Genomic DNA, 14312 nt, shown 5'->3' with positions numbered 1-14312 from the left:
GTCCTCTTGGCTTCCAGAGAGATTTCTAGTTTGATCTGCTCTAGGACCCATTTGTTTGACTTCTTGGCTGTCCATGCTAACCTCAGCTCTCTTCTTCAGCCCCACAACTCAAATGAATTAATTCTCTTCCTATCCGCTTTCTTAACTGTCCATCTTTCACATCCATGGTAATAAGGAATACAATGGCTTGTACGAGTCTAATTCTTTGACTCTTTCTATTTCCTCATTGTCTAGGTTGAATCAGTGTAACTTTTCGGTGTTGTCTGCGTACCTCAGATGGTTGATATTCCTTCTCCTCCTATTTTTACTCCTCCTTCTTGTGTGTCCAAGCCTGCTTTTCATATATGTTCTCCATACACAAGATAGGATGAGAAGATGCAGCCTTGTCTTACCTCTTTGCCAACTGGGGAACCACTCTGTTTCTCCATGTTATATTCATATTCATAAACATATACATATAGTTCCAAGTCTGTGATGTTTTTTGGCTAGGAGTATGGTATCATCTGTGTCTCTCTGATGGCTGATATGCCTTCCTCCTATTTTCACTCCTCCTTCTTCTGGGTTCAAGCCTGCTTTTCTTATACAGTACATCTGTTCTGCATACAGGTTGAACAGATAAGGGGAGAGGATGCAGCCTGGTCTGACCCCTTTGCCAGTTGGGAACCACTCTGTTTCTCCATGTTATATTCACACACACACACACACACACACACACTCATATTGTTCCAAGTCTTTTGTCCTCAGGCAGCAAATTGTGTTGGGCGGCCCCTTGGCTGGGATGCCTCTCCTCCCTTCCTTCCCTCCTTGGAGTTGGTGATGAAAGCGGAGCCCTTGGGATGATGGCAGCCAGGGAGAGACCCAAGATTCTGCCAGGCCCACTGGGCGGAGAGAGGGGCTGGTCTGGGTTCGGATCCCGCCTCGCCTGCTGCTGCCATCCCTCCCTCACTCCCTCCCTCCATCCCTGGCTGATGCAACGTGGCCACGCTTGCAAGCAGCCCCAGCTCCCTTGCCTGATCCCCAGTCAGGCGTCCGGACGGAACGAACCCGCGACAAGCAGGTGGGTGGTCCTCCTGGAGGGTGGGTGGTCCAGGGGGGCCATTGGGATACTAAGGGGGACCCCCCAGGGTTGAGCATCCTGCCTGGGAATATTGTAACCCATCAAGGGATACACAACCCATCAAGGGAAAAAGAACATGGTCTATTGTACAATGGATTCCCCATACAAAATAGTTGTGTGGACTAAGAGCAGTGGGTACATCCACACTGTAGAAATAACCCAGTTTGACACCACTTTAACTGCCATGGCTCACTGCTGTGGGATTCAGGGAGCTCTGATGAAGAAAGGTAAATTGTCTCAATAAACTACACTCCCCAGACTCCCTCGCATTGGGCCATGGCAGTTAAAGGGATGTCAAACTGGATTGTTTCTGCAGTGTGGATGCAACCTGTGATGTTGGAGGAAACATTGGGAGGGGAGATTTGGGAGGAAAAACAACCAAAAGTAGCCAGAGTAATGTGGGGAGAATTGCATGGCAACAGGTACTGTATAAGAAAGATTCCTCACTCGGCCATGAAACTTGCTTGGACAAGTCACACTCTCTCAGCCTCAAGGGAAGGCAATGGCAAGCCTCCTCTGAACAAATCTTGCCAAGAAAACCCCGTGATCGGTTCACCTTAGAGCCGCCATAAATAAGAAACAACTTGAAGGCAAACCTATCCTGGGGTTTCCTTGGCATGTTTCTTCAGAAGTGGGTTGCTATGCCCATCCTCTGAGGCTGAGAGAGTGTGACTTGGCCAGGGTCACCCAGTGAGTTTCCATGATCGAGCCAGAGTTATAGTCCAATGCTGAAACCATTACACCACACTGGCTGGTGTTTCACAAAACTACAAATCCCAGGATTCTGTAGGACGGAGCCATGGCAATTAAAGTGGTATCAAACCGCATTATTTCTTCAATGTGAATGCACCCATAACTGAAACTTCCTCCTCCTCTGCTTCCAGTTCATGTGTACAACTTAAGGTGAGGGAATGCTCAGGGTGACCAAATATCCATAGGCAAAGGAGGACAAGGCACTGCAAAGTGTAATGTAAATAGCAAGTAATTTAAATTTGCGTATTTTTTTGCTTCTCTTTTGCAATGTCCTACATTTTTCTTTAATGCTTTTTTCCCTTTCTTTCATGCAAAAGAAAAGCTAAAAAATACTTATGTAAATATAATTCAAAGATATAGCTGTGTTAGTCTATAGAATCAGTACATAGAGAGATCTTGTAGTACCTTTGAAACTAAGAGAAAGAAAGAAATTGGCAGCATGAGTTTTCATAGACTTCAGTCTGCTTCCACACATTAGTGCTTCTTACTTAGGCTCAAAACAGAGGATGTTTTGGAATTCCTCCTGGACAGAAGCCCAAAATGTAGGTTATGTCCTGAAAAAGGAGGACATCTTGGGGCATGCTTTACCTGTTGGAGTTCTGCCTGTCCCACAGCGGCTCAAGGCAGCTAATCGGTGGCATAGGTGCAATAAAATATTATTTTTAGCTGCAGATGGGAGAATGGGTAGCAAGGCAAACTTCAGTAGAGTTGGGCAGGAGAAGTCGGAGAGGAAAGGAGAGGTTCCCAGTGTTCGAAAGGTAAGCCAGGATGGAGACTTGTGAGGTTGTGGGACATATTTGTGCTTATTGCAGAGAATTAGCTGGGTTAGTCTGTCACATCAACACAACCACAAAGAGCCTGGTGGCATCATATGAACTAACAGGTTTTATTTGGCACCAGCTGTTGTAGACATGATTAGTATGGGTTCCTGAAACATGTTGAGATTCAGAAAATGTGAAATAATCATTAGGGCCACATTGTGTGTTCGATTTCATTGGCCAGGTTAGGAAGCTGAAAACATTACAGTTGCTTCTCCCATTCCTCCCCCAAAGTACATGAGTGTATCCATATTGTTGTGGGCCTCCAAGTCATTTTTGATACATGGCAACCCTAAGGTGAACCTTTCATAGGGTTTTCTTGACAGGTTTCTTCAGAGGGGGTTTGCATTGCCATCCTCTGAGGCTGAGAGAGTGTGACTTGCCCAACAAGGGGTAAAACCAGTGGGTTTTTATGCTCAATCTGATCTCCAGTATCAAGGTTTCCAGAGTCATAGTCCAACACCCAAACCATTATACCATGCAGTCTTAGTAGAAGAGGCAGCAAAAGAAGAGTTTAAACTATGTCTAAATTTGAGCTGGTCATTGGTAGCATGAGCATGTTTGTATATGTGGAAGTGAGAGGGCCTGGATGGTAAATGGAGGTGAAAGTCGAACCAAGGTTCCCAGAATCCACTAGTATTTAGGCACCATGGGCTTTGTGGTGTGTGGTTTTTAAGGGTGGTGCAGCTCCCATTCCCAGGGAGTGGTGCAATGGGAATGAGAAGATAGGAAGGTTGTTTCTGTGGTGGAAAAGAGAATCTGGCCTTGAGGCACCTCTGTCAGAAAAGGATAGGGACAGCTGGGGATTGTCTTGTTTTCCCATGGAGATGTGTGCCGTAGGGAAGAGTTGCAACCAAACAGCATCTGTTCCAGAAATATTGTATTTAACTACATTTTTGTTTTTAATATATTTTAAATTTTAATGTGTAGTGTTTTAAAATGGCTTGTTTTTTAAACTTTGTATTTACATTTTAATGTTTTGTTGTGGTTGTTTTTACTTGTGCCTTTTAAAATGTTGGTATGTAGAGAGATTTTGTAGCGCCTTTGAGACTAACTGAAAGAAAGGAGTTGGTACCATGAGGTTTCGTAGAGTTGAGTCTGCTTCTTCAGATGCATTTGGTATTTTAAATTTTGAGTCCCTATATTGGGAGAAAGATGGGATATACATAAATAAATAAATAAATAGTAATAATAAGATGAGATAACCACATGTAACTGCCCATTGAAATAGCGTTAAATGGGTACATGGCTCATGTAGGAGCTGAGCTGCATTGCCAGTTGCTTTGTTTCGATTTGCCAAGGGTTGCTCTTAGCCAACTTGAAACTTGACCCCATGAATTTTTACATAGCAGCAAGCTGCATATAGTTCTACAAGGCTCACTTATAGGCCGGATGATTCCCAAAAGCATGGGTTTAAATAGAGAGTGAGGTGGAGACAGGAGAATCAGTGCTATAACCAGATAGTCCTCTGATCTAAGAGGAAGGGACAAATGGCAGGTCTGGGGTTTAATTGTGCTTTCTGCCCCTGCCTTTTAAAGCAAAAACTCAAGGCCAAAAACTTTGAAGTGACAGCAGCCTCTGTGCCAAGGCTTGTAGGTCACTTTGTAACACGATGCCCAGCTTACGATCGAGGGGATGAGTGGGAGAGAGGATCTGGAAACAGGCTCTGAGATTGACCTGATGTATTACAACAAAAAGTTGACCTGTTGCCAGAAGCATCTTAGTATGATATAATCTTTAGCTTTAATAGTACGATATAATCTTTAGTTTTGGCTTTAATTTAGTGAGAACCTCTTGATAGGAATCCTATTTAAAAATTTGGAGCAGGACTCTCTGGTCTCGCCCATATTGCTGCAAGACTGCCCCAGGTAAATGGGTATCATTATCCTTTTTATGGTCTGTGGAAAAAAGATAACAGTTACATGTTTCTGATAACTTGAGAAGTCCTTGCATAACTTTAAAAACCTACCCATGTGATTTTGTGATACCATATGTGTAGGTGGCTATATATTTGAAGGCACATCAGTGTTGAAGGGGTCCATGGTCAGTGCACAGAGATCTGATTTGTCTTACACCATCATTGAATTTGTTAGGGATGTATATGAATGTCTCTCACATCTCTCTTTGTTTTTGCTTTCCATTAGGTGAAAATCCAGTGCTGGGCTGTTTTGTGTGTTCTAGACACTTTTTTAAAATAGCAATTGTGGCAGTAGTTGTGACTGTTCCCTCTTTTTTCGTTTCCTTGCCATCCCTGCTTCTTCACCTACTTGTCCTTTTTGGAGTAGGTTACCAGGCTGAGAGTATGTGACTTTCCTAATGCTCAAACCACTTTGCCATGCAATAAAATATTTCTACAGTGCCATTAGTGAGTTTCATACAAATGAGACAGATCTCTCTTCCTGAGAGACATCAAGTATAAAATTAAGACGCAAAGGTACATGCAACAAGGGCCTTGTTTGCATCATCCAGGATAGTTTGGAGACAGGCTGGAGTATCCTGGCCCCAGAGATGCCCCAACCTCCCCCCATTATCTAACCCTCCATTATGTCACTTGGCCAGCTGTTCACATGCATGGCCTGCTGTGCCACTTGGCAAGTTCACTACCACTTTGGGTCAGTTTGCTCTGAGGTTACAACAAGGCTCCAAGCCTTGATCTCATGGCTGGGCATCTTGTTCTGGCCTCAGAATGAGTGAGAGGTGGCAGTGGCAAATGCACCAGGCAGCATGGTGGGACATGTTTCGAACAGCTGCCCTGGCATCACAATAGAGGTCTTTGGATCTTCCCAAAAGACCTGCAGCAAAAAGTAACTTATTTAAATGTGAAGTACAATAGCATCCAGATTCCATAAAACAGTGATACCTTTATTTGAAAAAATGAAATGCACAAAATACATAATGCAAGTTTTTGAAGCTCCACTGGCTTCTTCATCTGGCAAAGGTGTTTTAAAAAATCATACAGGAGAATTAAAAAAAATGACAATTGTAGTCATAGGCCTGCATTTTCTCAAGGTGTTGCTGTTATGCTGTTTTGTGGAAAGATATCTACGCAAGCAGGCCTCTTGTCTTTCTGGCCATGTGGCACTGGGAACAAAGCATTTCAAAATCCAGGAGATAAAATTTGTATTCAGTTAGCAATATAAAAGGGTACTTTTTCAGAGATCCAAGATGTCTCCATCCTTTGTGAGGTCACAGCCTCCTTTGTTAGGCAAAGAACATTGAGATTATTTAAATGTGTATTAAGAGGGGTACAACCAGTCTGTTTGCACCAGAACTGGGGTTTGGGCCATCATCGTCTTTACTCCACACAGAGGACATGGAGAAGCTGATTCATTTGGCCCATTTGGCCCATGATTCATTTGGTTTCATTGCTAGTCTGTTTCTCCTCCAGTGAACTTCACATAGTGTATTTAGCTCTCCTCTCTATTTTATCCTCAGAACAACCCTATGAGGTATGTGAGGCTGAGACTGGCCCAAGATTTCCAGTGACTTTCATGATTGATTGGATACTAGAATGTGGATCTCACACCAACGCTCTAACCACTATACCACAGTGCCTGCTCCTATAACACTCGGACTCTGTTAAAAGAGGGAGGCCAAGCTACTACTGACTGTCAGTTATTTTCTTCTTGGATCCTTATTATAGTAACCCAATAACATGAAAATAGCCCTCTATGCTAAACAGCTCTGTCCATTATTTGCTGCCCTTTCGGTCAGGACAGGCTGTTTACCAGTTAAACAACCGGGTCTGTAAAACCTCTGTTCATCTGAACTCTTTAAACCCCAACATGTCATTGGGGATTTGATCACCCTGGTAAAAGCAGCCTTTTGGTCAGGTAACAGGAAGCTCTTTTTGCGTAAAGATAGATTGGCACAATTGAACCAGTTTGGCAGTTGGGTGAGACTTCTGCAGTTCTCCTCCTCCAAGGATTGAGATTGTTGTTTCACAGGATGCCAGCATACCAGTTACCATGCCCAGTTGTTTAAACATGGATCACCTCAAAGAGCAAGATCCTTGTGTACTTGGTGGCTCCAGCTATATGTGTGGCTTAGTCATGCATAGTTTTGGGTCCCAGTGTTCCTAGTTTGTTGGTTTTCTTTATGTATGGCAAAATGCAGCCATAGAGATAGCAATCTAAATAGAAAACTTGTGCTCTGTATGTGTGCATGTACTTTTTTCTTTGTGGAGTGGAAAGCCACTGAATGTGTATTTGTGTGTGCAATTGGTCAGAAGCCATGTACAGATGGAGGTTTGCAGTTGTCAAGTTTAATGCCAAGCAGTAGTTAAGGAAATTTGGTTTGCTGCAGTACCTGATTTGCCAAACTAGGGTTTGTGATTGTTGGACAAAATCAAAATTGGAAACTATGCTTTGCTAACACTGGATTGAAGTAATGTTAGCAAGGACTGAGAGATAGGGCTTTTCCAGCAATGGCCCCACAGTTGGAAAACTCCTTCCTTAGATATATGTGAACAGTTCTTAAAACTCTATCTTGAGATGTTTTGTCTTAACGGTTTTAGGATGATGCTGGTGGTATCAAGTTGTTTTCATTCTTTTTCTTCATGATGGTATCTCCAGACAGCATATTGATTTGTACTGTTGTTCTAAATGACTGTTTTTAATTGAATTTCATAGTTGTTTCTCATAAACTGACTTGTGAGATTTCATAGTTGTTTCTCACAAACTGACTTGTGAGAGCTTTGCCTTTAAAGGCAGCTAGAAATAAGTAAATAAATGTCTGAATACACAGTCCAGCATGTGTTTGTGCGCACGTGCACACCTTCCCGTCGCCTGTTGACTTATAGCAACCTCATTAATTTTATAGGATTTTTTAATGCAAGGAATACTCAAGATGTGGTTTTGCCAGTAGCTTCTTCTGAAATATATTCTACAGCATCTGGTATTCATAGGCAGTCTACGATCCAAATACTAACCAGAGCTTATCCTGTTTAGCTTCCACAATCAGATAGGAACGGATGCCTTTAGGGTATTATTTAAGGTTATTGTTGCTCTATCTACAGAGGCCACCACACCTGTATTTGTGAACTAAAGAAGCCCAAGTGTTGAGAGAAGAGAAACTGGAAACATACACTCTGCTTTGAACCATACTTTGCCTATCATATTCTTCAATGAGTACATGAGAAGCCTCCATTGCAGGTAAATATGAAGCCTTTCTTCGTGTGTATGGATGTGACTTAACTGGAGTTTGGGATTAGTTTTGTTGCCTTTTTTCATATATGCATCTGCTTCATAAAAAATCAGAGAGAACTTGGAAAAAAATTACTTTGGATAGGTGTATGACTCCTAGAATTCCCTAACCAGCTTTGCTACTGGTTATGTTAGCTGGAAGTTCTGGATTTGTAGCCCAAGAAACTAAATTCTGCAAGCTCTGACTATTAGCCCGCCTTGCCCAATACAGTTCACTTACTAGCAATGACTTTCCAAAATCTCAGAAGAGAGAGAGAGAGATTCTCTTTCACTCTGTAAAAAGGCTGAACCCAGACTTTCTATGTGTAAGGCAGGGACAAGAATCATGTATCTTACAAGCACAAGAGCTTTTTAAGCCCTCCAAATACAATTGGGGCCACAATCTTGACCCAAACATTTCCTTCAACGTTGACCAGAAGTAACTGGGACATAATTTCTGGTTCATGAAAATAATTTTGCCACTGAGCTATGGCCCCTTGCTTGCTTCAAGTGTTGGGATTAAGGCATAAAGCATGCCAGTCCTAAAGACCATGTTTGGAGTGACTGTATTTTATCACTGAAAGAGTGTAGCCAATCTCCATTCTCATATAAAGCCAAAAAAAAGCTTTTTACCTCAAAGGTAGAATGCAGGTGAACCATCCTCCACCTGTGGCTCCATTGCCATGAGCAACCTTCTCCTCCTTCACAACTGTGGTCACCACAACCAAGAAAGCCTGGCAACATGTGATAGCATAGTCAGCTACATTACTCTGGAAAACTGCAAATAGAGTTTTTCCAGCTTAAATCCTGGGTGGTTTGGTAGGAAATGAGGCACTCCTTTAAGTACCTGGATCCTGAGCTGTTTGAGGTTTTATATGCCCATGCTAACAACTTAAATCTGCCTGACAACATAAACTATGAAAGAGCCAAGGACAAGCAAATGTTCCCTGGGAACAAAATGATAAGTCATGTGGAAGATCTTTCATGAGACAGCCCACAAACATGCATAGTTGTGCTTCATATTTGACTATAAGATATCTGCCTTGGAGAACTGTCGTGTGCGTAATATGCAGACGTAAAGATACAAATGCCTTTTTCTAATTTACAAAAGATTATGTCTTTTGTAAACAGAGCCTTGGAGCCTTTGTGGAAAGACGGCTGGCATTGCCTGATAGGTAGGCACAAGTTGTCCTGTGCTGGCACTGCCCCTTTCCTGAACTCTTCCCTTCCTTCATGAGTTGGCACCTGCTCCTTTTGTTTCATATCTGACCTTGGGCACTCTTCTTCTGCAAAGGTTACAGCAGCCCCAAGTCCTCATTGTAGGAAAATAATGAGAGTTTGGCACGGACATTGTTACTGGGGGAAAAGGGGTGGACAAAGAACAAAAGATTACCATGAACACAAAGCTGGGGATGTTGATTGGCATTGCCTTTCATTTTTCCACTGAAGTTGTCATGACCCTTTTCTTTTGGTTTTACAGGGGCATAGTGTGGGCAAAGTTGAACGGTTACCCAATAGGCAAAAAGAAAGGGTTTACTATTTTTGAGAGCCAGGGAGAACTCCTGTTTGGACTACAGATCTCAGAATCTCCTGGCCAGCATGACAACTGCTGCCTGGTTACAATCCAAATATTACTTTTCTTGGCTCTTACCAGTTCCGCAATGGCTAGTAACTGGATGGTGCCTAGCCCAGTGAATAATCACCATTTTAGTCCAGCATTAACTAGTGAGGGAAAGAAAGGAAAAAGGTGCTCCTGGAAAAATTGGAGACTGGTAGGAAAATGGTATAGCAAAAAGTGGGGATCTGTAAGGAGCATATCACACAACACATGCAACCTTTATGTTTTTGCAGCTCCTGAATCCTCCAGTTACATTACTGCTTCAGGGAAAAAAATGCACAAGGGAGATGGGTATCAAAACAGGGAGAAATGTGTTTCTAAAAACCTCCAGGAACAAAATGCAAGTCCTTGATTTATTGAGAGGGTGGAATAATAATCCATAGTGGGTTCTGAAAACATCAAGACCTAGGTTACTGCCACACTGCAGGATTAATGCAGTTTAACACCACTTTAACTACCATGGCTCCATCCTATAGAATCTTGGGAAAGGTTAAATATTTCATAAAATGTACAGATCCCAGAATCTCATAGCATTGAGCCATGGCACTGAAAGAGGTGTCAAACTGCATTAATTCTCCAGTGTAGATGAAACCCTAATGAAGATTTCCTCCCCTGTTGTAAAGGATCTGAAAGGCCAGAGACCTAGAGACCTCCAGTTGCCATGATATATGTTCCCTTTAATTCACTCTGCTCACGTAGGAACCAGATAACCAAATTATTATCTACTGTTTTTAAGTTTGCATTATTCATAGCTATTGAGGAACAAACTGGAATGTTTTTGGAAAGTTGCTGAGGGTTTCGGGGAGGATAAAACTGAGCACTTTGGGGAATGGGTTAAATGCTTTTACTTAGTACACAGGCTCTGCCTAAAGGTTCCTTCAGACTGCCAGAGAATTCTTTATTCTTATTTCCTTCCATCTGTCCTGTTTCTTAAGAAACAGCTTGTCTTTCACAGCCACGAATAACCATCCTGTTTGTTCAAAAACAAACAAGTTTCAAATGATGCCAACTGAAATTTGCAAAGCAGCTAAATGAAGTGTATTCATGTCCATTTGAATAATTCCACAGCCCAAAAATAGACCTAGAGGGATGTGCAGTTTGAGATGATTTGAATCCCCCTGACAGTAATAGTAAGAAGATGCCCAAACAAGTGTTTGAAAAGTTACACTGTGCTGGGATATTTTTGGAGGAGCCATTGCACCCAATTTGTGGTTATCAATACTTCTCATTAATCTTCTGCAGAGCAGACTGGAGGCAGCTGCAGCTCAAAAACAGGCTAGGGTTCAATCCATCACTTTGTCTATTATACTCTCCCACCAATCCTAATTGCTTTTCTGACAAACATTATATAGTGTTTCATTTTACAGTTGTCCCTCCTTATCCACAGATTCTTTATCCATGGATTCAACCATCCACAGATTGAAAATGTTTAAAAATATATATAAATTCCAAAAAGCAATTTTTGAAAGATACAGCATTGTGGGCATTGAATCCTGCTTGCAATTATACTTTCTCCATTCCTAATGCAGTATACATTGCAGAGAGATAATCCCTATTATGAATATGCTAGCAACGCTCTAAACACTGATTGTACTTTTATACTCAAACAAACCTAAATCTGTGCTAGTGCTCAGCCTCCTAGCCAGTGTTGAGGCTAAACTTTAAATTAGGTTTCCGGACGATTCCCTGGTTTGGAGGCAAATTTATAATACACGTTGAGTCTCTGTTATCCATAATGTCGAAATCCAAAATACTCCAAAACCCAAAACCTTTTTCCTGAGTGGTTGCGATAGGGACACCTTTGCTTTCTGATGTTTCAGTGTACACAAACTTTGTTTCATGCACACAATTATTTAAAAAAATGTATAAAATTACCTCCAGGCTATGTAGATAAAGTGTATATGAAACATAAATGAATGCTGTGTTGAGACATGTGTCCCATATCCAAGTTATCTCATTATGTAAAGGTAAAGATAAATAAAGGCATTCCAAAATCCAAAACAATCAAAAATCAATAGCACTTCTGGTCCCAAGCATTTCAGATAAGGCTATATGCTGATTCAAGATACTTGAGCAGTCCTTGTAATTACAGGGGAAGGAAGCAGCGTGGAAGTTTGGGAGAAATTCCCAACCTTCAAAAGCTAGGTTTGGAGACTTGGGTGTGTTATATCCAAACCAACCTGACTCTTCAGCATATTGTTCTTCTTTTACCTTTTGGTCATTTGTCCTTTCTGGGACTCTCTTTTTCTTTTCCAGATTGGAACCCATTTGGGAAAAGGGTTAATTTGTGTGTGTGCCTCTTACTGTACGTGAAGATCATTAAGGCTATTGGATAATGTTTTATTTCCTCCTTCTGTGTGTGTGATTCTAAATATGCAAGTTTATATATCTGATTGAGACCAAATTCAGCAAACCGAAAACAGGCAAGAACAGATGAACATACTAGCAAGCACTCCTTTTTGAGTGTTAGCAATTTTTCAGCACAACTGTTTGAATTTAAAGTGTAGAAGCATCTATACTTGTGAATACCCAATAGTGTGAAGGAAGCATTTTTGTGAGTGTATTTGTACACAGTAATAAATGAAGATTGTTGGCCCATGAATGAATAATGTCAGAGAACGGAAGGTGTGTATATTTGTTAACACCGAAGTACCTGTAATATGTTATTTTTGGTGGTAAAGAGGGAGTAAGAATACCACCATAAATGTTAACACAAGCATTCTCCCATTAGTGTTAATACTAATGAGTTACGATTTGATTTTTGGTGTAATTAATAACATTTATTTGTTACAGATAAAACTTTACATTTTTAAAGGTCATTTAGAAAGACTGGTCATTCTTGGCCATCTTCTTATTTTTAAAGGCTTTATAAAACAACTTTTAAAAGCAGTGTAAAAATAAAGGAATATTAATGTGTTCTAATTTAAAAGAATAAACTGCCAATGCATTGGGGTTTTAAAAATAACATTCCAGTTGCCAATTAATGGGCAAAAAACCTATGAATACTCAACCGTGCACTTTCTGTTTGTCCAGAATTGCACTTCACAAGAGCATGTGCTAGAACAGGCAGTTGTGTCCTCACTGTGTGTATTTGTGTATGCACATCCAAATCACAAGTCTGAAAGTGTGTGAATGTGCAAGGATCTATTTGTGTGCACTCTGTGTGTGTGTGTGTGTGTGTGTGTGTGTGTGTGTGTGTGTGTGTTGAATAACTGCACCATCAATGGAGAAGTCCAAAGCAGACCTAGAATCTGTAGCGACCCCTGAAGATGAATCCAACCAAGATCTGCTCTCCGAAGAGTCTGCTGCCCGACCTGCCTGGGGATCAAAGGCCCAATATATCCTGGCCCAGGTTGGCTTTTCTGTTGGGCTTGGCAACGTCTGGCGGTTTCCCTATCTCTGCCATCAAAATGGGGGAGGTGAGTTGATGGGGCACTTTGAGTAAATTTAGGACTGAGTCAGTGTGGGTAATGGTCTGAGTGTTGGACTAGAATTCTTAGAGACCAGGTTTCAATTCCCTGTTCAGTCATGGAAACCCACTAGGTGACCCTGGTGTGATACATTCTCTCGGCCTTAGAGACACGCAATGAAAAATCCTATCTGAGCAAATCTTGCTAAGAAAACCCTGTAATAGATTTGCCTTAGGGTCACCACTGTTCAAAACTCATGGGACAACAAAAACAACAGTAAGATTGCTATCTTTTTTCCTTCCAAGGAGGGCTATTGTACTGGTAATTTCTTTTCCATTTTTAAAATCCTTATGCCATCTTTCCACCATGCTTGGCTTTCAAAGGGTTTGTTTAGGAACAATGCTAAAGCACCATAGCAAGCAAATTAAAACCAGCCTTGAAACCTGACTCCCAGTCAAACATGACTGCTCATGCCTACTCTTTCTTATAAGTGAATCTGTCCTCAACTTTTAATTATCGTGGATGAAAGATAAGGGCTGGGTGGAATGAGGTGTCAGGAGACTGGAGTCTATGAAAGAAATTGCAGCTTATCTTTTTCTTTCCCTGGACACAGGTGCTTTCCTGCTGCTGTACCTGTTGCTCCTCTTTGTCATTGGGATCCCCCTTTTCTTCTTGGAATTGGCAGCGGGACAAATTATCCGACAGGGCAGCATTGGGGTCTGGAAGTACATCAGTCCCCGCCTGGTGGGCATTGGTTTTGCAAGCTGTGTGGTGAGTATCCTGCAGTAGCACTTTCAGAAAAGTCACAGAGTTTTGTTCATATATTTGTGTTGTTTTAAAAAATACTGGTTAAGTGTCCCTTATCTGGAATTCTGAAATATTCCAAAACCCAAAACGTTTTTCATGAGTAGCTGAGATAGCAACACATTTGCCTACTGATGATTCAGTATCTCAAATTTCATGCACAAAATAATTAAAAATATTGTATAAAATTATCTTCAGGCTATATGTATAAAATGTATATGAAACATAAATGAATGCTGTGTTTTGATTTGAGTCCCATCTTCAAGATACCTCATTATGTACATATATGCAAATCCAGGTACAGTGGAGCCTTGCTTTACACGGGGATTCGTTCCAGATCCAGCCGCATAAGGCAAATTCCGCCTATGCTCGAGTCACATTCAGTATAATGGGGCTCGTGCTTGCGGCGGCACAGCACACATGCGCTACAGACACGTGCGCCATTCAATAGATTTCTGCGCAGCTTCTGCGTAAATAGGAAGCCAGGTATGGTGCGTCCGTGTATGGAGCAGATGCACTGTATTGCAAAATAAAATTAAAAATCCAGAACACTTCTGGTTCCAAGTATTTCAGATAAGGGATAATCAATCTGTACAATATGAGAGAGTA

General features: G+C 41.5%; 1 protein-coding gene across 1 annotated transcript in view; it reads left to right on the top strand.

The window, feature by feature from the left end:
* Positions 1-968: 968 nt before the first annotated feature.
* Positions 969-14312, top strand: part of SLC6A16 (solute carrier family 6 member 16) — a 23258-nt gene continuing 9914 nt past the window's right edge. The window contains exons 1-4 of the mRNA XM_042477090.1: positions 969-1057; positions 7706-7841; positions 11746-12908; positions 13513-13670. Coding sequence (XP_042333024.1) covers positions 12713-12908; positions 13513-13670 — 354 coding nt within the window. The 5' untranslated portion in view covers positions 969-1057; positions 7706-7841; positions 11746-12712. The remainder of the gene's footprint in view (positions 1058-7705; positions 7842-11745; positions 12909-13512; positions 13671-14312) is intronic.

This window comes from Sceloporus undulatus, chromosome 6 (genome assembly GCF_019175285.1).
Source record: "Sceloporus undulatus isolate JIND9_A2432 ecotype Alabama chromosome 6, SceUnd_v1.1, whole genome shotgun sequence".
In the NCBI taxonomy this organism is placed as follows: Eukaryota; Metazoa; Chordata; class Lepidosauria; order Squamata; family Phrynosomatidae; genus Sceloporus; species Sceloporus undulatus.
Note: the sequence above shows the minus strand (reverse complement) of the source record. Positions and strands in the feature narration are given on the sequence as shown.